This window comes from Delphinapterus leucas, chromosome 6, assembly GCF_059928025.1.
Source record: "Delphinapterus leucas isolate spDelLeu-1000000601 "Yukka" chromosome 6, BTC_Dleu_Yukka2, whole genome shotgun sequence".
In the NCBI taxonomy this organism is placed as follows: Eukaryota; Metazoa; Chordata; class Mammalia; order Artiodactyla; family Monodontidae; genus Delphinapterus; species Delphinapterus leucas.
Genome location: NC_143134.1, coordinates 44,098,053 through 44,123,974, shown reverse-complemented (window position 1 = coordinate 44,123,974; position 25,922 = coordinate 44,098,053). Strand labels below are relative to the sequence as shown.

At 52.9% G+C, this 25,922-nt stretch overlaps 2 protein-coding genes across 5 annotated transcripts; both read right to left on the bottom strand.

The window, feature by feature from the left end:
• Positions 1 to 15,853: 15,853 nt before the first annotated feature.
• Positions 15,854 to 18,095, bottom strand: RPP25L (ribonuclease P/MRP subunit p25 like). 2 transcript variants are annotated; one of them, XM_022551590.3, is made up of 2 exons: positions 17,991 to 18,095; positions 15,854 to 17,201 (listed from the first exon to the last, which is right to left on the bottom strand). In XM_022551590.3, the coding sequence occupies exon 2, from the start codon at positions 17,166 to 17,168 to the stop codon at positions 16,677 to 16,679; it is 492 nt and encodes a 163-aa protein (XP_022407298.1). In that variant the 5' UTR covers positions 17,169 to 17,201; positions 17,991 to 18,095; the 3' UTR covers positions 15,854 to 16,676. The 2 variants fall into 2 exon arrangements, with proteins under 2 accessions (XP_022407298.1, XP_022407299.1); XM_022551591.3 differs by lacking the exon at positions 17,991 to 18,095 and adding an exon at positions 17,574 to 17,949.
• A 1,459-nt stretch (positions 18,096 to 19,554) lies between these two features.
• On the bottom strand, positions 19,555 to 25,915 carry DCTN3 (dynactin subunit 3). Of its 3 annotated transcripts, none has more exons than XM_022551589.2 (7): positions 25,780 to 25,914; positions 24,469 to 24,553; positions 23,699 to 23,785; positions 21,768 to 21,851; positions 20,745 to 20,803; positions 20,073 to 20,132; positions 19,555 to 19,881 (listed from the first exon to the last, which is right to left on the bottom strand). In XM_022551589.2, exons 1-7 carry the CDS (start codon positions 25,873 to 25,875, stop codon positions 19,792 to 19,794), a joined length of 561 nt encoding a protein of 186 aa, XP_022407297.1. In that variant the 5' UTR covers positions 25,876 to 25,914; the 3' UTR covers positions 19,555 to 19,791. The 3 variants fall into 3 exon arrangements, with proteins under 3 accessions (XP_022407297.1, XP_022407296.1, XP_089769212.1); XM_022551588.3 differs by lacking the exon at positions 25,780 to 25,914 and adding an exon at positions 25,594 to 25,772; XM_089913086.1 differs by lacking the exon at positions 20,073 to 20,132 and having other exon boundaries at positions 19,555 to 19,911; positions 25,780 to 25,915.
• Positions 25,916 to 25,922: the final 7 nt, after the last annotated feature.

Below are 25,922 nucleotides of genomic sequence, written 5' to 3'. Positions count from 1 at the left end.
GCGTCGAGATCTGCGGGTGGGGTGACTTGACCTCCGGATACCCCCGTGTCCTGGACTCAGCCTCTTTCTGCCAGGTTGAGAGCAGTGGGGAGTTCCGCCCCGGACCAACGTCACCTCTCCACCTGGGGACGCCTGGGCTGCCGACGGCAGTGCCCAAGTCCGCGAGTGCTGGGACAGGGTCCATGCGGGGCAACCGGGGTCCGGCAGCCGGATAAATCGGTGTGTCAGAGGATTAGCCAGGACCAGAGGCGCACGTCGGACCGGATCCCGGCGTCGGTCGATCTCTAGCTTCTCCCGGCTCAGTACCCGGCGGCCGCGCCCGCTTCCCCAGGGCCGCAGCGACACCTGGCGGGCGGTGCGAGACGCGCGTTCTCTCTCAAGCTGCGGCTCCAACAGAGAGGCAGCGCCCACCTACTGAGCAACCGGGGTGCGGCCCCCCTCTCCCTCCCGCCGCTACCGCCTGGTCCAAAAGCGATTCTCCTTGCATCTCAACTGGGGCAACAGATTACTCGTGGGTTTCTGCTCTTGCTGGCTCCAATGCTCTATCTGCACATGAGCTTCTGAGCTTTCTAAGCTTCCGTGTTGAACCCTCCTGGACCCCATTTCCCTGGGGCAAAGCCAAGCCTTGTTGGCGGCTCTTCAAAGCCTTGCAAGAACTGGCCCTGTCTCCTCTCCAGCTTTATTAGGCGCCCCTATCCCCAGTATCCCCAGCTCTGCACCAGCCCCCCTCTGTCTCATGGCACCGCTATCCTTAAGCCAAACCCCAATTCACTGACACCCTCTCCCAGCCCTACCCCATCTTCACCATCTGCCTCTCCTATGAGGGGCAGTGGGAAATAACGCCCCCAGTTCAGAGCCCTAGTGTCCTGCAAGTGATGGTTATCCCAGATTTGATAACTCTGGAAGGCCTTGGGAAATTGGGGAGGGGAGAGGTTCCCTGGAACCTTGACTTTGTAAAACTCCCTGAAAGTAAAACTCCCACCATGAAAGACTTTTGGCTCCACCCTGGCAAGTGACCTTAACTTGAACCACCTCCCATCCCCCTTCCCCAGAAGATAACTGTGCCATCCCAAGCCTTTGGGTAGCAAGGACCCTTCCCCATTCCTGCTGTCCTCAAGGAAAGAGAGCCCCCACCCCACCTACCTTTTCCAGTACTCCTTCGGGAAATGGTGTTTATTTCTAACCTGCTATGCCATCAAAAAGGTCCACCGTGAGGCACATACCTGGCTACCCAGCATCACAAACACTCACACAGAGCCTCTATCTTACCTACAAATGCCAGGCATAGGCTTCCCTCGTGGCGCAGTGGTTAAGAATCCACCTGCGAACGCAGGAGACACAGATTCGAGCCCTGGTCCGGGAAGATCCCACATGCCACGGAGCAACTAAGCCAGCGTGCCACAACTACTGAGCCTGCGCTCTAGAGTCCGCGAGCCACAACTACTGCACCTGCGTGCCACAACTACTGAAGCCCGCGCACCTAGAGCCTGTGCTCCGCAACAAGAGAAGCCACCGCAGTGAGAAGCCCGTGCACTGCGATGAAGAGTAGCCCCCGCTCGCCGCAACTAGAGCAAAGCCCACGGGCAGCAACAAAGACCCAACGCAGCCAAAAATAAAATAAATTTTTAAAAAATGCCGGACACACATTATGTAAAGTCACACACCTGGCCTCAAAGAGTCAAACTTGTATATTGAACCTCACTATGGCACACTGGGAGTCAGGGACCCCTGCTTGGGGCTGGGGGTTAGAGGTCTCAGAAGGGCGGGACTCCCCGAATCACGCACTTATACACCATACCACACATAGACACAGTCACCCACACAATCATGTACTCAGTCACACCACGTGTCACACAGGCACACACGCAGAGTCACACACGCTCTCAATCACACGGAGTCCCACACTGGGGTTTGGCGGGTCCGGGCGGGCTCCAGGAGGCGGTTACGTAAACGCCCTCACAGCCCCCCTCCTCGCTCCCCCTCACCCCCCTCCTGCTTCCTCATGCAGTGCCAGCGCCCGGGGCTGCTTGGCTGGGGCCCGGGAACAGCTCGGCCTCGCAGAGGCTCCAGGCGCCGAGAAACCTGATCCGACACAGCCCCAGGCTGAGCCAGGGAGGGGGACCCAGAGCACGCCCCCCCAACACACTCAGGGTCCAGCTCAGCCCCCCAGAGACGACTCACACACATCCTGGGACAGCACCTAGGCCCCGCTTACAACACTCCCTGCAGACCCCCTTCTGAATCCCGTCATCTGTATCGCCACCTGAGTGTGCCCCGAACCCTCTAATCTCTGGCACCAGAAAAGGGCAAAGATCCCCTAAAGGTAGAGAATGGGTGAGAGCTGAAGCCATAATGTTGGTGCCTAAGTATTCAGCCTGGAATTGCTGAATACTCCAGGAGTTCTCTGGAGCCATCTCCTCTTCCTCCCTGGGGTTCTCTAAAGCCACCGAGAGATAGAGATGCTTTCACTCCTGCTCCAGGCCCCCTCAGATTTGCTGCCTACCGATCCCAACATATTCTATCAGAATTCTAAATTATCTGGATAGGTCCAAGGCCCCCCTCCCTCTCTTTGATATCCTTCCTTCCTCCTTAGTTGGAAGTTCTAACTCCAGTCTAACCCCAGTTCCTCCTGTTTTGCTAAGAAGGAAGTTTGAGGGCAACCTGAGACATTGGGAATGAAATCCCTGAAAGGAGGAAGGATTAAGGCTCAGGAAGCTCCTGAAAGTCAGGAGTCTAAGAGAAGGGGAGAGACTGTCTGTGACCCCCCAACCCCACCCCAGCATAACCCTCACCCCACTCTGCAGCCCAGACTCAATTTTTCACAATAGCTTTTATCTGCCTGGGCTTCCCAGGCCCAGGCAGAAAGGGAATTTCCCCCTATGTTCTCTGTTAATGAACAAAACATTTCATGTTGAAATTCCTCCTCTGCCCCCAGCCCAGTGTCTCCAGGGCCCCCCAGCCTGACCAAGCAGGGGTACCACTAAGAGGCGAGTAACAGAGTAGGGGGCAGCTCCCAGGGGAAGTATAATTTACATTGAGGGGGCATCTTTTTCATAAATAATTAGGGTGGCTTTTTTTCACTTTTGGCTAAAATCAACCACTCCTGTGGCAGCTTCCCAGAAAAGGCGGCGGGAGGGCAGCCGGAGCTGTCCCAAAGCCCAGGACATGGCCCCCCTCCCCTGGGCGAGGAGCCTTCCCCAAGTTGTTTTCCTGGTCTCTTCCTCTTGGATGTTTTTTTTGATTATTAATCACATTTTCCATCTGCAGGCTCAGTCCAGAGCCCCTCCCCCTGGGGTCAGGGCTGGACAGAGAGAGGAGGAGCGGTCTCCAGGAGGATGAGCTGGGGATATGATGGGCAGTGACCCCCGGTCCTGGCTGACTGACTCGAAAGAGGTTGTCCGTGGCACGTCACAGATCACACCTTCACCACCCTGGTATATAAAAGGATGTTCGTCAGTACAAGTGGAGTGAATGAATGAACAGGTGTCCAGCTTTCACAGCACCCAGCTGGTGCTGGAAGGCAAAGCCCCCAGGGTCCTTCCCCTTATGCTACAGACAGGCAAACAGCTCAGAGGGGGGAGTCACCTTCCCAGAGTCATACAGCAAGTTAGTGCCAGAGCCAGAACAGGACCCCAGGAATGCTGATGGCTCCTCCATTCATAAGGCAGTCAATAAATATGTATTGAGCACTTAGCATACGCCAGGCATTGATCTAAGAGATGGTATATAGTAATGAACCGAACAGACAAAAATCCCTTCCCTCTCAAGGATGTGGAGCAACTAAAACTCCACACACTGCTGGTGGGTGTATAAGTCGTTAAAACCACTTTGGAACACTGTTCGGCAGGATCTACTAAGCTAAACATATGTATAGCCTATGACCCAGCAATTCCTCTCCTAGATATATACCCAAAAGAAATTATTGTGTATGTTCACCAAGAGTGTTCTTAGTAGCTTTATTCATTATAACCTCAAACTGGAAACAACCAAATGAATGAATAGATTGTGATATAGATACAGCAATGGAAAAGGACCAGCTATAGCTACACACAACAAAAATGGATAAAGCTCCCAGCTGAATGTTGAGCAAGGAAAAAAAAAAAAAGAGAACCAAACACAAAAGAGTATGCATTGAATGATTTCATTTATATAAAGCTGAAGAACAGGCAAAACTCATTTATGGTGATAGAAGCTGGAATTGCAGTTACCTTTGTTGGGAGAGTGGGAGGTTTCCAAGAGTGTACATACATATGTCAAAATTTAAGTTGTGCCCTTAAGATTTGTGTGCTTTACTGTTTACTTTTTGCCTAAAAAAAAAAAAAGTTTAAAAATCTCCTGCCCTCATGAGACTCACATTCTAGTCATGTAAGATGGATACTAAAAAAAATAGGTAAGTATTTAGTTTGTCCATGTGACAGTGCCGTGTCTGACTCCACAGGCCCCTCAGGGAAGAGATGACAGCCTAAATGTCACCTAAGAGAAGCCTAGACTAAGCCCCTCTGCCCTCCCCCAGAGTGCCATACTTTTTCCTTAGAGCAGTTAGTGTGATGTTCACCTACCTAGTTACTTGCGTGGCACCTGTGAGCTCCATGAGGGCAGCCCTGTGGCCTCCACCTCCAGGCACCTAGAGCTGGGTCTGGCACAGAACAGGCGCTCCTACCATGTGAAATAGGTCTAAATAAATGTTGAATGAGTGAATGAATGAATGATGCAAGCAGAACCTGGGGGAGTAGAGTCCCAGGATACAGGAGAGGGAGCCTATCTGAATGGGTCACAGCCTCGAGGGATAGGAAACAGGGTTTGGTATCCAGTAAGGGTTTAAGCAGAAACCTAGAAGGCAGAAGGATGAGGCATCCTGAGTGGCTCAGAGACCACATCCTGAAGTGCCTTTGGTGCCAAGGTCACACAGGTCTGGAAAGGCATAAAGTAGGTGAGGAACAGAACCAGATTTGCCTTCTAGCGAGAAAGTTGAGTCTGCTGGTAGAGGGTGGTGAGAAGGGCTAAGGCTAGAGGTGGGACAGCTGGGGAGGAGGTGTTTGCAGTGACCCGTGGGAGAGAGACCTCCAGCCTGATCGGGGCAGGGCCATGGGGCTGAAGAGATGGTACAGGGCTTTGGGTGACAGAGGGTGGGCACTCAGATTCATCTTCTTCATCTGCTCCCATGGCCCCTGGAGGCACCCCCGTGTTGCCCTATACACAGAGAACAGGACCCCTGGACACTCAGTCCGGGGTCGGCTCTCCCAAGGCCCCTCACCCCAGGTGATCCCAGGCTCCGGGCTGTCTGGAAAGAGAAGCAGATGGTCAGGGAGGGGGTAGAGGATCCAGAGGTGTTGGGGAGAGAGGGACAGGGGAGGACAGGGAAACCAGGGGTTAGCAGCTCTGTGTGCAGGAAGATGGGAGCAAGAACACAAACTTACACAATCACAGATGAAGTTTTTCATCTGCGTTGCAAAAATTTGCATGAAACTAATTCCCTGCTCAGAAACACAAAGTCCCTCCCTCCCTCCCTCTCTCTCCCTATTCCTGTGAGCCCTGATCTCCCTCACCTCCCATTCTTCATGGGGGAAGCACATGTCTTTAAAGGATTGTCCCTGTCCAGTGCCAGCGCACCTTGATCCGTGCTGCTGTAGAGCTGCCTCCCTGATCAGAAGTCTGGGATTTCCAAACCAGACTGAGGGCCATGTGGCCCCGAGACTTCATCTCCCACAGCTCCATTCCTGGACACCCTGTGATTCCCTGGAGCAGAGGGAGAACGGAGAAACTTCCCCCCAGAAACTCAACTGTGGTGATTCAGAAGACAAAGATTAGAGATTTGGAGACTGAATGCCAGAGACACCAAGCCCCAGGGAAACAGACAGAGGCAGCGGAGGAGTTCAAGAGGGAAAATTGAGTTAAATTCAGCTCAACAGCCATTTATTAGCACCTACTGTGTGCCAGGCCCAGAGGGAACACTGTGTACAAAAGCACAGAGGACTCCCAGGTTTTTGGCATGAGTGGCTGGGAGATGATGGTGCCATTCACAGAGCTGGAGAGGGGATTGGGGCTTGACATGGCCAGCTGAAGCGTCTGTGGGATGACAGCCAGCAGGGGCGAGGATGGAGAGGGCAGAGAAGTTGAGAGAGGGCGGGCGGCTGGAGGCGTGCAGTCTCTCTTCCACAGCTCCCAGGGCCCTCTACTCTGGCTCGTGCTGGTTGCACGGACATTCATCAACATCTCAGACTGACCTGAGCACTATGAGGGTGCTGGAAGATGACAAGATAGATCAGGCAGCAGGGAAAGGGAGTGACAAGGGGGAGGGGAGGAGAAAATTGAGGCTGAAACCCTGGGAAGCATGATTAAAAGACAGAGAGGGCAGGGAAAGGGTTAGCCCCAGAAGCAGAGGGAGAGCCAGGAGTCAGGGTTGTCACGGGACCAAAAAGGAGTCTGGTGAGGCTGAGAGAAAGAGCCCTGGGCTTTAGCAGCCAGGAGTGGGATGAGGCCAGCGGGGCCAAGCTGGTGCTATGGAGCTGGCTGATGTAGCCCCTCCACAGGGGCCTGTGAGCAGAGGGTGGGCCCCCCTTCCCCAGCCTCCCTGCTGTCCCGGAGCCCTACTTGGTCTGGCACCTCTCAGCCAAGTGCAGGGCAAGAAGAGAACGGAAAAGCTCCCCTGCCTCCACACTTCCATACTGGAGTCCCTGGTTTCTGGTCTTCTCAGAAGGGTCCTGAGCCTTCTTGAGCTCGGAAGCCCACAGAAGTCAGGGAGCCCTGGAGACCCTGGGGGTAATTGAAACCAGGGCTAAGACATTAGAAACCATAACGCTGACTCCCCAGCTCCCCCGGGATAGCTCCTGATTTCTTTCTTGCCAGATCCTCCCTGCCACTGACAGCTCAGCCCTCTAGGTCCCCACGGGCTGGGCCGATGATCCTCTTCCCCATACCAACCAGAAAGGGCATCCAACCAGAAGGCAACCAAGGCCAGCTCTCAGGGACCTCCCCTGTGTGCTCAGGCAACCTCAGTGTATACTAGGCTGACCCCCCATATCAAAGCATCCCCAAATTCTAATCTTGATCTCTTATTGCAAAAGCTATCGTAGGGGGCTGAAGTAAGACAATGGGAAGGATTTCTCAATAGTGAAAGAAAAGAGAGAGGTAGAGATGTGGGGCAGAAGTGCCTCTCAACTAGCATGCTCCACAAGGACATGAGAAAGAAAGAAGGAGTCTTCAAGCCTGGGCCCCACCAGAACCAGGTGTTGGCTGGGCTGGATGTGAAGCAGGAGCAGGGCAGGCTGCACCCCAGGGTGGCAGGGAGGAGGAAGGTCCCATAAGTTCTGTGGCCCGGAGTTCCCCTTCCATCTGTCTCCCTGCTCTGATGTCTCTCTCTGCCGCAGTCCTTATCTCCGACAACAAGGACAGGAAGCCGCCCGCATGTTTGCTGGCCTGATGGGAAGGCCCTCAGCCTGCACAGCTGCCTGATGATTCCAGGATTCCCAAATTCCCTGGGAGTGCTGCTGTGGGAATCTGTCTCCACCTGTCACTAGGTCTGCCTCTCTCCTTGGCTCTTCAGAGGGACTGAAGGGATCAAATACTTACTCCACCACTTAATGGCTTTGGGGCCTCAGGCAAGTGACTTAATGTCTCTGTGCCTCAATTACCCCAGGAGTGAAATGGGATCATAATCATGCCTAATGCCTAAGACTGTTGTGAAGATTCAGTTAAATGAGATAATCCAGTCAAGTGTTAAGCACCAGCCTGGTGGGTACTAGAGCCCCCTCTGGCTCTGGCTTCTCCCCATCCCTGTCTCTGTGTCTCCTCTGTCAAGTCTTTCTCTCCATCTAGCTAGCTACCTCATTCTCTGTCTCTCAGTCTTTGTCTCTCCACCTTTCTCCTGACCCCTTGTCCTCTCCCCGTGTCCAGCTCTGCCTGCAGCCCCCCAGACAACCCTGTTTGACCCTGCTCCAAGCCGGGTTGGCACAACTGGCCCAGGTCGAGTGGGGTGGGGTGTCCGGGGAGGTTTTTAATTCACACATGGAATTCCTGGCAGCGGGATCCCACCCGGGCCTGAACGTGGGTGAATCACAGTTAGTGGGAAGAATGATTGTGTCTGTGTCCTTTGTGGAGGGGCAGGATTGCTCGGGGCTCAGCCTGGCAGCCTCTTGGAGGAAGGGGGGACTTGCCCTGACTGCTCTGGCCACCCCTGTACTTGGGCCTAAGCCAGATCCGCCATATATAGAGCCTGCTTGGAGGTAAGGCAAGCTGCCCAGAGCCCAGGACCAAAAGGGGAAGCCCTCCACCTCTACATGGGGTGGTCTACCTGCCCTCAAAACACTCTGGCCCTCCCTCACCCCAAGTCCTGTTCTGAGCTTCCCATACCCCATTCCAAACCCTGTATGGAGGCACGTCTCTGTCTCTCTTAACCTTGATCCATGACCCTTGCACCCCCAAACTGAGGCCACCAGGGATAGGAAACTGGGGGTTGAAGAGTCTAGGCTCCTCACTTGGACCAAAGAGCCCCTTCTTGGGAAGGCAGGGATACAAAAAGTCCAGATGTCACTTCTATATCACTGTTTATCTGTGAAGGCAGAAGGCACCTGTGAAATAGGTATTCTATAAACATAAACCAAATGAAGGAGAGGCAAACAAAAGACCCCAAACAGGGAACTGGATGGCTGAGGCTGCAGCAGGCAGGAGCATGGATAGGCTGTGGCAAGGCTGCTGTTTGACTCTGTGGCTCAGCAAGGAGTCCTCTCTGGGGGCCAGGATTGGTCTCAACTAGCCCCAGACGCCCCCATACCTGGGGCCCCACCAGGCCCCTCAAGTCAGCCCTTGGGCAGAGGGCCAGATGGGTGAACCACTAAGACTTGTCTCTCAATTCCCTATTCCCAGCACATCATTGCCTCAAGGTGCCCACCAGCTTCAAGGAGAGAGAGCTGTGGCTACAGATCCAGAGAGGGAGAAACACAAGTAAGGGTCACACAGCAGGCAGAGGCTGGGAGCCCTGGTGTCCTGGCAGTCAGCCTGGGTCTGTCACGGGGATCCTGTGGCAACACTGTGACAGGGGCCAGACCAAAAACAGGATTTTACGTGGGGAGAGCGCCTAGGAATCCTTGAACATGTGGGCAGCTGGGCCAGGGGTGGAGCATCCCATCAGGCAAGGGCAGATGTGCAGCTTCCTGTCCTTCCCATCAGATGGAGACAAGCATTGGGATAAGAGGTTCAGAGAGACAGAGCAAAAGAGAAGAGAGAGAGAACCTGGGAGAGAGACCAAGAAATAGACACAGAGTCAGACACAAAAATAGAGCTGCAGAGAAATAAAGATGTGAGTCAGAGACACAGAGAGAGGGAGATGCAGAAGGAGGGAGAGTCAGAGACACAGAGAGAGGGAGACGCAGAAGGAGGGAGAGCTATGGAATTAAAGACACAGAGACAAAGATAGGGAGAGACATGGAGTCAGAGAGAAACAGTGTCTGAGTCATAGAGCAACTGTGACATGGAGTCAACAATATACAGACACAGACACTCAGAGACTAGGAGACAGAAAGGAAAAACAGTTAGGAGGGAGAAGTAGAGATGGAGAAGACAGAGAGAAATATCGAGAGAGGCAGAGAGTTGGAGAGAGAGCAAGGCAAAGGGAGACAGACTGAGACAGAGAATGAGATCAAAACAGCAGGAATGGGGAAAGCAGGCGACAGAGGAGAGTCTCCAGGTCTCCAGTCTCTCCAGCCTGGTCTCCCTAGGGTTTGGACCCCCCACTTGCTATTCTTTGGTTTCCATAGCAACGGGGAGGGCAGCACCAAATTTGCACATACATTTACATCCTTTCTATCTGCATAATTCAACAGGTTTCGTGCATATTCATGAGACTGAATGAAGGTGACTCTCAATCCCTGCTCAAAACCTGGCTGTGGCGCCCCCTTCTGGCAGTATGCGGTCATGGCTCCAGGCCCAACCTCGCAGGCCCTGACCCGTCCCTGCCAGACCCTGCTAACAACATCCCCCCTGCTCCCCAAACACCCCTCTGTACTTTCCTACCTCCAGACCTTTCCTCAGGTGATGCCCCTCTGCTTTCTAGGGATGCCCTTCCCTCGGCATCAGTCCTGCCGACAGTACACATGCATGCACTTGCATACACACTCACTCAGAGGTGCGCACACGAACTCTGGTGGAGGGGGCATGGCAGCGAGTGACCAGTGCTCACTCTGGCTCCCTGGTGGAGGAGGCCCCTCAGTCACACTCCCATCTGGAGTCAAAGAAGAAGGTGCATGAAGGGATAACACTCAGAGGGACTGGCGTGTATGCTGAGCTGACGGTTACAGATCTACCAACTGAGAGGGACCTAGGACATTGCGGCCTCCACGTGGAAACTGACAGAGACCTGGTTCCAGCCAGAATAACCAGAGGAGCTAGGATAGAGCCCAAAGGAGTCTCGGGAACAGAAGGGCTGAGGTGGCTCAAATGGCAGAGGAGAGGCTGCCTAGGGCCAAGAACCCTTTCAAAGGGCCAAGCCTTGAAAGCTTTTGTGGGCTGGGAGGGGCTTCTCCAGGGCCGTCTCCAGCCATAATTTTGGCTTCACCATCTCCCCCTGGATCCCTGCAGCAGCCTCCTCACTGCTCTCCCCGCCCTGTGTCCCCAATCCACTTTCCACACTGCAGCAGCCAGAGCTCCCTCTGAAACATCAATCTGATATCCCACATCACTCCCTCCTTATCGCCTTCAGAGACCTCCATCACTCTCAAGAAAAAGTGCAAGCTCCTTGGCCAGGCACTCAGGCCTTTCCAGTCCAGCACCCCACCCTCCTCTGAGCCTCATTCCTCATACTCCCCGCTTTGAACTTCATGCTCCAGTGATCATCTCTAAGCTCTTCTCACCTCTGTGCCTTAGCTCATGCCTGCCCTTCACCCCGAATGTCCTTTCCACTTTTCTTCCAGCTTTTTTTTTTTTTTTTTTTTGTCCGTGCCGGTATGCAGGATCTCAGTTCCCCCATGCAGGATCTCAGTTCCCCCAACAGGGGATGGAACCGGTGCCCCCTGCGTTGGAAGCACGGAGTCTTAACCAATGTACCGCCAGGGAAGTCAAAGCTCTTATTCAAGATTCAACACAGGCATTACCTCCTTCTCTTTGAAGCTTTGCCTGTCCCTAAGGACTGGACGAGGGATTCTGAACTCTTGAAATCTAATGAGCTTCCCTAATTTCTATACTTACCGCACCAATAATGAAATCACCTATATATATGGCTTATAGCCCTCATGGGGCTGGAGCTTCCGAGCCCAGTGACTATATTTGTCACATTATGGGTGATAATTAGCTATTTGTTGAATAACTGAGAGGTCACTAAGTCTACTGAAGGCCAAATATCAAGCCACTACTACCCTGTGTCCCGACTCTGCACAGACCCTACAAAGGGAAGGGATGGGCCATTTCTTCGCGAATGCTGTCATCTTGTGGACAGACTCAGAAGTGCAGCCAGACATCACCTGGGAGTGGTGATGCCTTATAGCATCAGGCCTGATCCCAGAGTTCCAGGCAAATAAGAGGGGAGTGAGGAGGTAGGCCCTGAAGACAGAGTGCCACTGGCATCCTCTGAACAATCTTGATGAGTTCTAAGCAGACAGAAGGCAGAAAAATCTCATGGCAAGTGGGAAGAGTGAGGAGTTAGTGTGGCCAGAGCCCAGAGTCCAAGGGGACCAAGCTGAAGATGGACTGTGGCATGTAAGTGACCAATAAAGGGGATCCTTTCAGGCCATCCAATGAATGAACTTGGATCTTGTCTTCTAATCTGGGCATGGAGAGACTAAGGGAACAAAAGAATGACAGATGTGGGTATGGCCCAGAGGCTTAGCCACACACTTGGAGACTCAATATTCATTCACTTATTAAATACTTATGGGGCACCTACTATGTGCCAAGCAATGTTCAACATCCATAGGTTATATCACTGAACAAAACAAAGATTCCTGCCCATCTGGAATTTACATTCTCATCAGGAGGAGACAGACAGTAAACAAAAACATTAAAGAAGTAAATTATATTTGAAAGAAAGAAAGAGAAAGAAAGAAGGAAAGAAAGAAGGAAAGAAAGAAAAAGAAAAAGAAAAGAAAAGAAAGCAAGCAGGGTAAGGGATATCAGAAGTACTCGACTGCAGTTTTAAATGGAGTGGTCAAAGTTGGCCTCATTGAGGTGACATTTGAGCAAAGATTTAAAGGAGGGAGGGAGACAGCCATGCAGGTATCTGGCAGAAGGGCATTCTAAACAAAGGGAACAGCCACTGGCTTGGTTTGGACAGTTCAGAGGGGAGTGAAGCAGGGAGACCAACAAGGAGACTGTTTTAAGACAATGATGGGCACAAATCAGCAGAGGCTGTGGGAATGGAGAGAGACCTAGGAAGCAAAATTGTCAGGACTTGGTGCCTGTTTGCATATGGGAAGTATATAACTCCTTGTCATATTGTTCTGAAGGCCCCACTTCAAGGGGACTCGCTGTACGTGCCACCTCCAAGGCAGGTAGTGAGAATGCTCAGCACATTCTATCCTGGCTGCTCCCTGCCTCCTCCACATACTGTCCTCCACAGCCTCTTAATTCCTCAACCTCATCTTCAGTGACTTTCCCTCCAGGCCACCCAACTATCTACTCTCATGCCCACTAGCAAGTCCTGTCAGCTCGTAAAACTCTCAAATTCACTGACTCCATTTCATTCTTCAGCTACTGTTGTGTTGAATTGCGTCCCTCCATAAAAGTATATTGAAGTCCTAAGCCCTAGTACCTCAGAATGTAACCCTATCTGAAAATAGGATCTTTATAGAGGTAAGCAAGTTAAAACGAGGTCATTGGGATGGGCCCTAATCCAATATGACCAGCATCCTTATAAAAAGGAGAAATTTGGACACAGAAACAGACACAAAGGGAAGACAGTGTGAAGATGGATGACTGGAGTAATGCATCCAAAAGCCAAAAAGGCCAAAGGCTGCTGGCAAACCAGAAGCTAGGAAGAGTCAAGTAAAGATTCCCCTGCAGGTTTCAGAGGGAAATGGCTCTGACACCTTGATTTTGGACTTCTAGTCTCCAAAACTGACAGTACAGTTCTGTTGTTCTAAGCCACCCAGTTGGTGGTACTTTGTTATGGGAGCCCTAGAAACTGGTACAGCTATGATACCCTATCCCAGTTCTCTCATCTACTCCACCTCACCCCACCCCACTCCACCCATTTTCATGGGGTCTAGGCCACTGACCCCTACCCCTTTCTATCTTCACTTCTTTCCTGACCCAGTTTGGATTCCTTGGGCCTTCACCACGTACACTTTCTTGCTAGTCTCCTCACTATTCTTCCATCATTTCTGCCCGTCTTAACCTAGTAGAAGAAAGCAACAGTGCTTCCTCTGAGTGTTCACTTGTCCCGTGGGTGCTGCTGGAGCGCACACACCCTGACTGATATTACAGGTTCATGATCATCAGCCTCAACTGGGCTCTTAGCCCTGACTGGTCATCCTCCTGTACCTCCCGAGGTATCTTTCCCAATTCCAACAACTATCTCACCAGCCTCCTTGCTCTACTCTCAGCAGCAGAGCTGGACTCCTGCTTCAAGAGATTAAAAGCCTTCTGAACTCTGAATTCTCTTATGTCCCACCTTTACCTCTTCACCCATCTGCAGGCATAGCCATCCTCAACTCCTTCCCTCCTGTTCCAGGGAGTCTGCTCTCCTCTTCCCTTTGTGACGGCCATACCTCCATGCTCCAAGGCCCACTCCCTTTCATCTCCCCCAGGAGCCTCACTCTGAGTTGGCCACAATCTCCTGTACCTTTAATCCCTTTCCCTATTGGCTTCCCCCATCAGCCTACAAACAAGTCTCTGCTAATTCATTAAACAAATAAATAACTCTCTCTGTATCCCAGTCACCTCTCCCCTCCCATCTTCACTTCCTTATCTTTTGTGCCCTTACCTTTTCTAAGAGATTATGGAGGAAGAAGCCATACTACAGTGAATTAAGGAGAAAGTGGGAAGTAAAGAAATTGAATCAGCAATTATACGTAACTCTTATGCTCCCTCCCTCCTAAGCCTGGTCAGGCTTTCTGACTCTAGAGGTCTCACCTCTCTCTGGCTCCCTCCCTGCAATTCCTCCTGTAGGCCCCAACTAGGCCCTGTAGAGGTCAGAGAAAAGGCCCCAGAACCTAGCCATCTCTCCCTCAGCCTGTGTCCTACCTCCTGATTCTCTGAACTGCAGATCCTGTTCTTCCCAAGGGATTCTGACCCCAGCTCAGTTTCCCTCCACACTACCCCTGCCATCACCCTGGAGACCCCAGGTGGTGCCTTAATGATGAGCTGCCCAATTGGGAGCCCATCCTAGGACTCCCAGAGCTTGTGATGCCACCTTACTGAATCATTCCCTCAACACAGGTCACTATGCTTTTTCCATTGATCATTCCACCTGGCCACAGCAGGCTAGGTCAGGATGGGATGCTGAGCCACAGATCAATAGTCTGCAAGAAGCCTGGTCCCAAAGCTCTGGAGACCAATGATACTCAGAGAGTTGTTGATGGCAGAAGACACTCAAGTGGAGACGCTCAGCGAAAAGGCACTATGCAGAAGCTGGGTGGGAAGAAAAACCCTGAATGAGCCACAAAGAGAATGGGGAGAAGTCACACAGTTGCTGGCAGCAAGACACCGAAGTCATGACCACAGTCTCAAGGAGTGTGTTAGATGCTTCATGGCCCTCTGCAGTTGAGAGGCCCAGCTGGGCAGCTGCTGAGAGGGTTTCCTGTCTCTCCTAATATCCCCTGAATCTCCATTACCCACCCCTCCACTCTGGGCAACTGACCTCAAAAAGCAAAAGATGCAGTGTTCAAAGTTTTGACCACAGCCTGCTGGCCCTGTGGTCCCCTCATCCCTGCTCTAAGCCCCTATTGGCCCTATCCCCTCAGCCTATCACTTCAACACTCAAACTGCTGTGCCCACCCTGCCACATGGGCCCAGAAGAGCCCGAACTTTGTGCTTTCCTGGTGACTGGACACCCAGGATACTGGACACAACAGACAAGACCTTAAAATCCACTGGGAGACGCAATTCACTCAACTCTTCACTGAGTCTACTACTGCCCACAATCCTGTTCTGGTTCCTGTACCCCACTGGCTACCACCGCAATCTTCACCGCTCTCCTCAGGCCCCTGACCTGACCATGGTGAACCTGGGAGTCTATGGCCAAGATGAGACAGAAAAGGAACAGCAAGGGGTAAAAAGGAAAGGATGAGACCGGAAGGGAAAATGTGGGACTGAGGTTATGTTTTAAAGGAAAAGGCATATTTGTAAGCTGAGTCATTAATAATGAGAGCAATTAACATTTACAGTCATCCCTCGGTATCCTCAGGGAATTGGTTCCAGGAGCCCCCATGGATTTTTTTTTTACCAGAGTGTTTAAGTTTCTTATATGAAATGATGTAGTACAGTCAGCCCTCTGTATCCACGAGTTCTGCATCCACAGATATGGAGGGCTGGGTGTATACAGGCCCAGGTGGTATCTAAGAATCATATGTATATTCCTACATTTAATCCTCCTAACAAGCCTATGAGGTAAGCACTGTATCTTGTTTCATGGATGAGAACACTAAGGCACAGAGCAGTAACTTGCTAGTGAGTGGCAGAACCAGGATTTAAATAAAGGCAGCCTGGTGCCCAAGACCATGATTTTAACCACTATACTATAATACAGGCATACTTCAGAGATATTTTGGGTTCACTTCCAGACCACCTCAATAAAATGAAGATCTCAATAAAGCGAGTCACATGAATTTTTTGTGGTTTCCCAGTGCTTACAAAAGTTATGTTTACACTACACTGTAGTCTATTAAGAGTGTGATAGCATTATGTCTAAAAAAACAATGTACATACCTCAATTTAGAAATATTTTATTGCTAGAAAATGCAAACCATCATCTGAGCCTTCAGTGCGTTACAGTAGTAACATCAAAGATCACTGATCATAGGTCACTATAACAAATATAATAATAATGAAAAAGTTTGAAATATTGTGAGAATTACTGAAATGTGACAGAGATACGAAATGAGCAAACGCTGCTGGAAAAATGGCACCGACAGACTTGTTCAATGCAGGCTTGCCACAAACATTCACTTTGTAAAAAATGCAGCACCTGCAATGTGCAATAAAATGAGGTACATGCTGCAGATGGAGAAAAATGACCTGGCAGAGTCCTTAAACCAGCCCAAAACAGGAAGCAGCCAGCCACCCAGGGGTCTAGACGCAGTCAGGTTACTGCTTGAGGCTTCTTATCGACTCTAGATCCTCCCAGCACCAACCTGAGCCTACCCTTCCTGTCTCTAGCCTGTGAGCTCCTGGGGGTCAAGAGCAGGGACTCCCACTCCCTTAATCCCAACTCCACACAGCAGGCCAAGCAGAGGCTCATCAGACGAATGGGCAGAACCTTTATTTCCTAACCCACTCCTTGGACCTCTGTCAGAAGGTAGGTCAGAGGCACTGTAAGTAGAAGGCAATCCAGAACCCAGCAGAGACACCACACCTGTCACTCTTCATAGCAGTCCCTTTCCACAAGCCAGAGGGAAGTGGAAGCAGGACAGGGAGGCCCACTTCTGTAGACTCAAGTCTTGTTGGGGGTGTTGAGCAGTTACAGAGGCTTCTCAAAGAAGGCCCAGCCATCCTAGACATTCAGGCCTCGAGAACAGCTTGCCAGCAGGTCTTCAAAACCGGGCGTCTCGAGCCCTTCTTCGGGGTCGGGGGCCAGAGCTGGAGGTAGGCGTGGGGCCCAAGCCAGGGGGTGCCCCTGGGGGCTGGTAGCCACACTCACTGGGGTCCAGTGGATCTCGGCTGAGCAGTACCCATACCGCAGGCACATGGCGGCGTACCGTGAGGGGATCTAGACCTGCGTCGGGTGAGGTTGGCACCCAGCTGTCCTCGGTCTGCAGGAAGCGCAGCTTGGTAAGCTGGTGCAGGCCTGGTACCCGCCGTTTGACAATCTCAGCACAGCTGACAGCCTTGCCTGCTGCCCGGCCAGAACCTGAGAACACCACATGCCGAGCACTGCCGCCCTCCAACCGCCCCAGCGCCAGGCCCAGCAGGTTGCGGATTTTGCTGCCATCTCGGACCCGCATCTCCAGGGTATCAGGCGGTAGCTGGGGCATCGGGGAAGGTGCTGGGAGTTCCACAGAGCCAGCCTTCCGGTAGTGCTCCATCCGGCTGCTGTCGTGTCTGAATCTTGATGCCCACTGCAGGGAAGTGTCAGAGGAATGCTAGGCAGGGTGCCCTGGGCCACCCCCCACCCCGGCTTTCTAGGACGTGGGCCCACTCCTCATCCCAGATTTCCCAGAAACAGGACCATATGCCCTCATCCCCAGGACAGGGGGCCACGCCTGCCTCACCCTGGGAGGGGGCTGTACCCCATTCCTCTGGACACGGCCATAACCCTCCCCCGACCCCGGAGTCCCTGCGACAGGGACCAAATTCCCCAAACGCTGGCCAAGCCCCCTCATCCCAAGCTCCCTAGCACTGGGAATGAACTTCCCTCATCTGGGGCTCCTGGGGACAGGGCCCGGGCCCTCACCCAAGACTCCCTGAGAACAAGGCTGAGTGTTCCTCACCCTGGGCTCTCCAAGCGGTGACAGGGACAAGGCCCCCACTTCGTGCCCCCAGAGGACAGGGCCAAACCCCTGCGCCACAAGCTCGCCGACACAGAGCCAAGAGCCCTCATCCAAAAGCTCCTCAAAAACAGAAGTGACCCCCTCCCCCACTCCGGGACCCTTAGGACAGGGCCGAGCACCCCTCACCCGGAGATTCCCAGGGTCGATCCCCCTAACCCAGGTCACTCAGACACTCGGGAACAGGGGCTTGACGCCGAGGGCTGCTCGAGCTAACCCTGGCGTCGAGTTCGCCGGCGGCCGGGCTCGGCGGTCCCCACCGCCACGGGCCGCCCTCAGTGCCCGGCAGGCCGCAGCGGCCCAGCAGCCGACCTCCCCGTACCTCCAGGAGCCCCCACCCCACTGGGCTCCTGCTCTCACCACCGCATCCGAACACTCCTCAAGCTCGATCCGAAGCCAAGATGGCGCCTCCCGGGAGCGCGCCGAGGCCGCGCGGCCGCGCACGCCGGACGGGGCGGGGCCTGAGGGGCGGGGACCCCGGCGCCTCCGCCCGCAAACCGAGAGGTGGGGGGGACGCCGGAGAGTGAGCTGGGCCAGGACGCGGGGACTCGGAGCGCTCGGGCTGTCTCAGCTGTTCAGCCCCGGGCAAGGAGCACTCCTATTGGGGCGGAGAGAGCCCTGCGGAGGAGAGGAGCGGCCGTCGGAGGAGTCCCGCGTCCGAAGGATGCGGAGGATTTGGCCCTTAGAAGATAACAGGGAGGGCGTTACCCGTTGAGCACACCGAAGCAGCAAAGGCGGAGCAGCGGCTTTCACTTTGGACAAGAGCAAGAGGTGCCGTTTGCCGTTTGAAGTGGCCTCTGCTGCGGGGGCGAGAGCCTTGGCCAGCGAGTTCTGAGCTTGGACCTCACCCTGTGGGCACTGGCGAACTACGGGGGTTTTTCATCAGGCGCAAGTCAAACCAGTTCGTGTGCACAGCGCACTGTGGCTGCAGCACAGGCGGGGGCGGGCCGCAACCGCTGGTGACTCCTGCCCGCAAAGTCCCGGGGGCATGTCCACGGAGATTCGTACGTTGCTCCGCGTATAATAAGTGCTCAAATATTTGTTATACATCATTTGTTGAAAGAATGAACCAGAGAAACAGTGGGAATGGGGAAAAGTAGATTAAGTTGGAAGATACCAGGAGGTAGATTTGACGACTGTTCGGACGAAGAAGGAGGGAAGAGTCTAGGATGACTCCCAGTTTCAGACGTGCTGAATTTGAGATGCCGGTGAGACCCTGCTGGTGGGCTGGTGGGCTGGTGGGCAGGCCAGATGGAAAGGGGCCTGGAGCCACAGCAGTCCCTGAGACCACAAGGGGGCAGCAAACACTTGGTGGAGTGAGGGACCATCAGTTTCTCTGCTCTTTAAGATGCTCTCCTTTCCAACCGTACCACCGCCCGCCACGGCCCACCCCCCCCAAAGCCCCCTGCATCCAAACCTCTTTTAGTCTCCCCTTCTCGGCTAATAGCATCAAGTAGGCTCCCAAGAGAGAAACTTAAAGGCTCCCCTCTGCATTGTACATGCTGCTCCCTTGGCTCTCAAAACCCTGCATGTCACCCTCCAGGGCTGCTTCCCACATTCCTTTTTCTTCTGTGCCCCCAAAGAAGCCTGGTGCCACCTGTCCCTCCCCTTTTCCTTGACTGTCTCCTCAGCTAGCCTGTACAGGGTAGGAATCAGGTGGACCCTACCTGTGTCCTCCCCACCTGGTATGGCATCTGACATTTAGAGTGTACTTGGTAAATGCGGGATAAATGGATACATAAAGGAATGTTCCACTCACATCAAGCAAATGAGAGCATTCATCCTGAGAGCTTTACCTCTCCCGGAAAGCCAGACTAGGACGAGTATAGCTCTCAGTCCAACTAGGAGGAAGGCCAACAACTCTGGCCTATCAACCTCATCCCCACCACCATACCCATACAACACCGGGAAGCTAACACACACCTCCAGTGATCTGTACAGTTTATTGTCTTTGGAACAGGATGCTGATGAGGGGAGGGGGTGCAAATAGCAAATCTCAAGTAGCCAGACCTCTGACCCCAGAGCCCCACCCGAGTGCAGACTGGTAGGCTGTGAATCCAATAAATACAGAGCTGCCTCTGCTCTGTCCTGTTACAAGGGCAGGTTGGCATAGGGCCTGGAGCCTGGCTGCCCTGGCCCACCCTAGGATGGGAAGCAGCCATCACTCCTCTGCTGGCTTCACTTGCTTGGCAGCCTCTAACTGGCAAAGTAGCTCATCCCACTGCACGAACTGCTTGGAGAGAAGCATTGTCTGGTCGCAGGTCAAGGTGAGAATGGGCATCTGAGAGAGGGAGTGGAGAGGTTTGCATCTGCCTAAAGTGTCGGGGAGCAGGGGGATAGGCAGGCTGGCTGGGATGGGATGAGAAACAGAGCTAGAAATGGAATAAAAGGACAGGGCTCCGGATAGCACTCCTCAGGGGCCTGGCTGAGCAGAAAGGATACAGTCTTGTTGTATTCCTCTAGGAGAGCCTTGGACTCCTCAGTGATCTCCACACACTGGTCCTGTGGAGCCAAGGTGTGGCAGAGAAAGGAGTTGGACAAAGCCCCCGCTTCCCACTGCCCACCTCATCAGGGACCCTAGCTCCCCATAGAGCCTAGAAAAGGTAATGTTTAACCCCAGTGCCAAAAGGAGCAAATTTCTAAAGAGGCACTTTCAGGCTCCAGTGTGGGTAGCCTAACTGCAGTCCTAAGGCTGATAGAAGGGGGGCGGGGGGTGAACCACACATTTAAGCAAATACTCCTGCTAGAATATGCCTCCTTCTCCCTGTCCCCTATTTCTGAACCCTCCTTGACCTTTACACTAGGACCTGGGAATAGTGAAAAAACAGCTCTTCTACCATAGTTAAGGACACATCATCCCCAGGAATTCATGGGTACCTCCCAACATCAATCTGATACCTCCGGGTAGCCCTACTCTGGGAGGCAGGAGACCTGGATGTGACCGTAGGCAAATCCCTTCCCTTCTGGAAGGCAGATGGAAGACAAAGGATAAACCCTAAATTCCCCCTGAAGCTGACATCAGGGAGGCCTGAGGCTGCTTCCCCAGGAGGCAGGGGTGGGGACTAGGAGCCTCACCACCTCTACTTTCCCCTCCAGGCCTCTCCCCTCCCATACCTGCTGCTGGATGTGGATCTGGGCCAAGCGCTGCAGGTGGGCGGCATGCTCAGGAACGGCTGTAAAACACAACGCACACTGCCTAGTGATGCTTGTGCCTTCCCCCGGGACTGCTCAATAGTCTATTAGGTCTTCGGTAGGATTAGAGTATTGAGTGGAGAAGCTAAACAAACGCCAGCTTCATCGACCACTGCTTCTGGACGTGGTGGTGGGACTCCCTGCCCACCTCAGTCTTACTCTAGGACCCAAAAGGGGAGGGGAAGATGCAGGCCCCTAGAAGAAGACAAAACCCTGGGGTTCCCAGAGTTGCCCCATACACCCACCCCAGGGCTGTGAGCAGGGCCAAGTAAAGGAAGCTTTGATTATCATGGGATCTGTTCCTTTGCTCTCAGCCCAGTGGGACCAGGTCTGCCGGGCCTAGGGAACAGGGAGCCTGCAGGTGGACTGAGGATGAATGCCAGGTCCCTAAGCTGGCCACCTGGAATCCAACACCCAGAGCCTCAGCCACCATGCTGGGCCCACAGCTTAAGGGTGTCAGATGCTCAGCAGGAAGCTGATCAGGGGTAGGGAGGGGGAGCTGGGAAAAATACCTCTAGAGACAGACAAGATGGCTATCTGGATTCAATTAAAGTCACTGTCTCCTTGTCAAAACCCAGGCCTAGGGACTGCACTAGGCAGTGCGGCAGGAAGAATTCACACACATTGACACACCTGGCAGGAACTCTTACAGTAAAATCTGGGCTCTGCAGCACCCTGAAGGACAGATGCTGAGGGGTGGGGTAGAAGACAGAAGGAATCCCAGAGTTGGAGGTCGCTGGCCTTACATGCGTGTCCTTGGTGCCAAACTGCCTGACATTCTGAAGCTGAGCTCTCTGCCCTGGAAATTTTAATCCCAGTGCAGGTGTCTGGTACCCCCAAGGTGAGATAAAGACAAGGAGCAGAGCTAGCCTGAGCCCAGGGAAGTCCTGCCCATCCACCCACCTCCCCAAGTAGAGTAGTGGAGCTGCAGCCCCAGAGAGGTACCTTTGATATGAGTGCTGTCCAGCATGGGCACCAAAGCCTCCACCTGCTCCAGAAGCGCAACCTGGGAGAGGATAAACTGCTCCTCTGAGGCATAAACAGAAAAGGCAGTGGCAGTGAGGCGAGCCTGGGCACAGCCACTCCCATGCAAGGGGCCGATGAGATGGCTGAGCCTGGAGCTTGGGGCAGCTAGTCTGCCCACTGCCCCCTTCGCTATGTGCACATTACCCCAATCTGTCTCCACCTCTCTTGGATGCCTCTGGTCTGACCTATCTTGAGCCCAAGGAGCCTCTAAGTTCCTCCAAATCCTACCTTTCTCCAAGTTTTAACTCTGAGGCCCCTTCCTCTAGCTTGCTATCAACAAGCCCAGAGCCCCTCCTAGGCCACAGGAAACAAAGTACTTCAGACTTGGGTACCCACGTGCAAGGGCTCCTGGGAAGGTCTGAAAGAGGAGACGTGGAAAACTACCAGGCAGGTTCTGCTCAGTGGATCTGAGAGGCACAGACAATTACAAGTTCCTGGAGAGCTGGGACACTAACAGGACAGTCCAGTGAGGAAAGCAGGACTGGAATGACCCTGTGCACAGGGGGTTTCAGTGGCTGCAGAGTGGGAAGGGCATTCAAGAAGGGAGGACTGTTATGTCAAACATTTGGAGGCAAGAATGCTTGTCAATTAGTCGAGGAAAAAGAATTCATTTGGCTGAACTGGAGCAAGGAGAGCACAGGAAACAGCTAGATGGGAGGGTAGATCTGGCAGTCTATAGAAGGCTTGGAATGGCATGCTAAGGAATTAGGAATTTATCCTAATAGGGAGAGAGACACACACACACTGAGGTTCCAAACTAAACAAAGTGGCATGTTGGAAATGTGTTTTGGGAAGACGATACTGAACCACATGCAAGAAGGGGAAGACTAGGGTCAAGAAGAGGACTTAGGAGACTGCAACTATTCATGTACAAGGGGTGAACACTGAGGCAGTGGCGACAGGGAGGCATGGAGAGGCTGGACTTAAGAATCAGTGCAGGAGGGACCTCCCTGGTAGCGCAGTGGTTAAGGATCCGCTTGCCAATTCAGGGGACACGGGTTCGAGCCCTGGTCTGGGAGACCATGCCGCAGAGCAACTAAGCCCATGCACCACAACTACTGAGCCTGCGTGCCACAACTATTGAAGCCCATGTGCCTAGAGCCAATGCTCCGCAACAAGAGAAGCCACCGCAACTAGAGAAAGTGCACGCGCAGCAATGAAAACCCAACGCAGCCAAAAATAAATAAATTAATTAATTAAAGAAAATAATAATCGGAGCAGGAGAAGACCTCCTGAACTTGGTGTCTAAGCCACAGCAGTGGCTCAGGTATGTTCTGGTTCGCCATTGTATACCTCACACCTAGGATAGTCTGGATCACAGTAGATGATCACTTTTGAATGCATAAACAAACACAGGTGCTTGGCAAACCATACCTCGTGGAGTGGCTAACTAACTGATAAGCAGACATTGCTAAGACAATAGTTCCTGCCTAGAATTCTGAAATCCCAGCGCTTTCTCACATGAAAGAAAGATGTTGAAACTCATGCCTATAACCTCACCTCTCCCAAATGCAATGCTCTCTGCCCCTACCCTTTCTTAGAAGCTCCTATGTCTACTGAGCAGAAGTAAGGAAGGTTCCGAAGGAAAATCCTAGAGGCAGGCCATAGATAGAACACCGGAGTAGCTTCCACTGTGGCTGGCACCATGGTCTGCAGCTGGCTCTGAAGTATACTGTACCCAGTGCCTACTAGAGGACCACCTCCAGCCTCAGTCCAGAACCAGGCCAGATTCCAGAAAGCAGCTTCCAGGGCTGTATCCAGGAGAGGGCCGGCAGGGAAGCTATCTCTGTGCCCGACTTCCCCCACAATCCACATCCCCAGATGCATATGCACATACTGTCCAGCACTACCTGCTAAGATGAACTGCAGCTTAGAGGCATCAGGTATGGCAATGCGGTCAATGTACTCAGGATCCAGGTATTTGATCAGGTCTTCAACTAGAAAAGTAGCAAGATGGAAAATGGAATAAGGTTGGGGAGTGGGGATCAGTCTTGTGAAGGATATTAGGGGAGGTGTCAGCCTTGGGGAGACCCTTGAGTGAGGAGCTGACACCCTCAGCATCCACACCAGGCCTCCACCAGGTCCCCTATCCCCACTTCCCTGTCTCTACCCTCTGATCACCTGCTGGCCAGCCTCAAACTTTAAAACCCTGGGGCCCTCAGCATTCCCACTGATCTATCCTCAAGGCTGGAAGGCACCTTGCCCCTCAGTGCCACCAAGACATGCCAGAGCTTTATCTGATTTCTAGTTCCTGAACAGGTTGCTAGCTCTGACAATAATCAAAAAGGGCTGGTTGAGCCAAGACTGGGGCTCTCAGTGCCTGATTTCTTTCCTGCCTCTGAACCTTGCCTGTGGAAATTCCATACCCTCGTCCCTCCTTCCTCCAGGGGACCTTTCAGGCAGAGCTCTTATCCCATAACTTAGGACATTGCCATGGGCTTGGGGTTTAACCACAAAGTAGAAAGCACACCCCAATTCACCATTTCACCAGGGCAACGTCTTCACCTGCTATCCCCAAAGGGCAACTCCAGTGACCTACTAGGCTGAAGAGCCTGGGCAGGGAACCAGGAAGCACAGGCTTGGGAAGGAGAACGGGCAGACACCTCATGGAAGCACTTACTCTTTTTGTACAGAATCTTCACCCTCTCCCTCTTGCTGGCGATGTTCCCCAAAGCCACCTGCACCTTGACCAGGCCATCGGCCACCTATTGGGGGAGTGGAAGTTAATTCCATGATTTACCACTTGGCTCAAGTCTTGGAAGAGATAAAGAACCCTCATTCCCTCAGACTCCCAAACCTCCTTGTCCCAGCTATCGTCCCCTTCTCTAGTATTAAAAGAGATTCAACCCTACCTTCCGGGAATCCTCAGTGTGAAGGGGGAGATAATCATGTACTCCTTGGGGAGTTTCAATTGTGACTGGGGAGGTGATGAACTACTTTAGAGTTTATGGGGCACTAGCATATACTATCTATTCCCTGATTCCTCCTCTTGGCTGAACCTACCTAGGCTTTAAGGGTAGAGGATGAGGAATTCCAATATTAAAGGGTTGAATAGAGGGAGAGGCTATGGAAGTGTATGATATCACACAGGTTTTAGGTTAGAGGGTAAGGAATGACAATATTCAAGGGTCAAATATACGGGAAGGCAAATAAGACTGCGTAGAAGCAGCCAGAGACGTAGGAGGAAAATCAGGAGGATTTGCGTCATAGATGTGAAAGGTAGAGAATGTTCTGAGAAGTCAGTTCTCACATGGGACACAATCTGTTAGTGACAACTAATTCCACAAGAAGTGTACAAACAGACATCATTACCTCTGAGGCACTCAACTCCAGGGTGTGCCTGACACTCCACCTTCAGTGAAAAGTCTTTCCATAGTTAAAAAGGGGATGGAAGGGAAACTGAGCTGCACAGTTGTCAAAATTCAGTCACTGGTGGGAAGGAGTGCCAGTCCATATCTGAACACTCAGTACCCAATCCCTTCCCCTCCTAATCCCGGCCCTCCCAGACCACACCTCTAACCCCCTGGAGCCTTCTTTATCCACCTCCGGTCTGCCTCTTTTGGGGACCTATGGACCTCTCTTTACACAATTCACTTAGCAATTACGCAGGGCTCCACAACGGCCCTTCCGGGCTTCAGCTCTTACTGAAACTCTGATTAGTCAGTTTCTCGAGTGTGTCAGGTCTCCCCAACTACCCCGCGAGGGCAAAGGCGGAGTCTCCACAGTAAGCCCACCTCAGACTCACAGTGCCCTCCGTGGGAATGGACTCCGAGGGCCCGATATGCTCCGGGAGGTCTCGAACCTTTGTTATTTCAAAGGTCGGGCTGCGGGCAACGGGACTCTGGAGCGGTAGCATCCATCTCAAGGACCAGGCCAGTAGACGGCTGTTGCTTTGCCCCAGAGAGGGACCATTGGACCCCAGATAGCTCACCTTCCGCGAGCCGCGAGACCCGCCCGACCCGTACACCCAGCGCTCCAGCTCCTCCACACGGGCCTGTAGCCGCTGCACATCTGTCACAGCCGCCATAGCTCCCGCCGCTCCGCCTCAGCCAGGCACAGCCAGAGGGCGGGACG

Coding starts and splice junctions, on each gene's coding strand:
- RPP25L (XM_022551590.3), bottom strand. CDS start 17,168: ATGGAGCACTACCGGAAGGCTGGCTCTGTGGAACTCCCAGCACCTTCC.
- DCTN3 (XM_022551588.3), bottom strand. CDS start 25,704: ATGCTACCGCTCCAGAGTCCCGTTGCCCGCAGCCCGACCTTTGAAATA. Junction 24,554..25,593: donor CCATTCCCACGGAGGGCACT/GTGAGTCTGAGG, acceptor CTCCCCCAATAG/GTGGCCGATGGCCTGGTCAA. Junction 21,852..23,698: donor GCTGCAGTTCATCTTAGCAG/GTAGTGCTGGAC, acceptor TTTATGCCTCAG/AGGAGCAGTTTATCCTCTCC.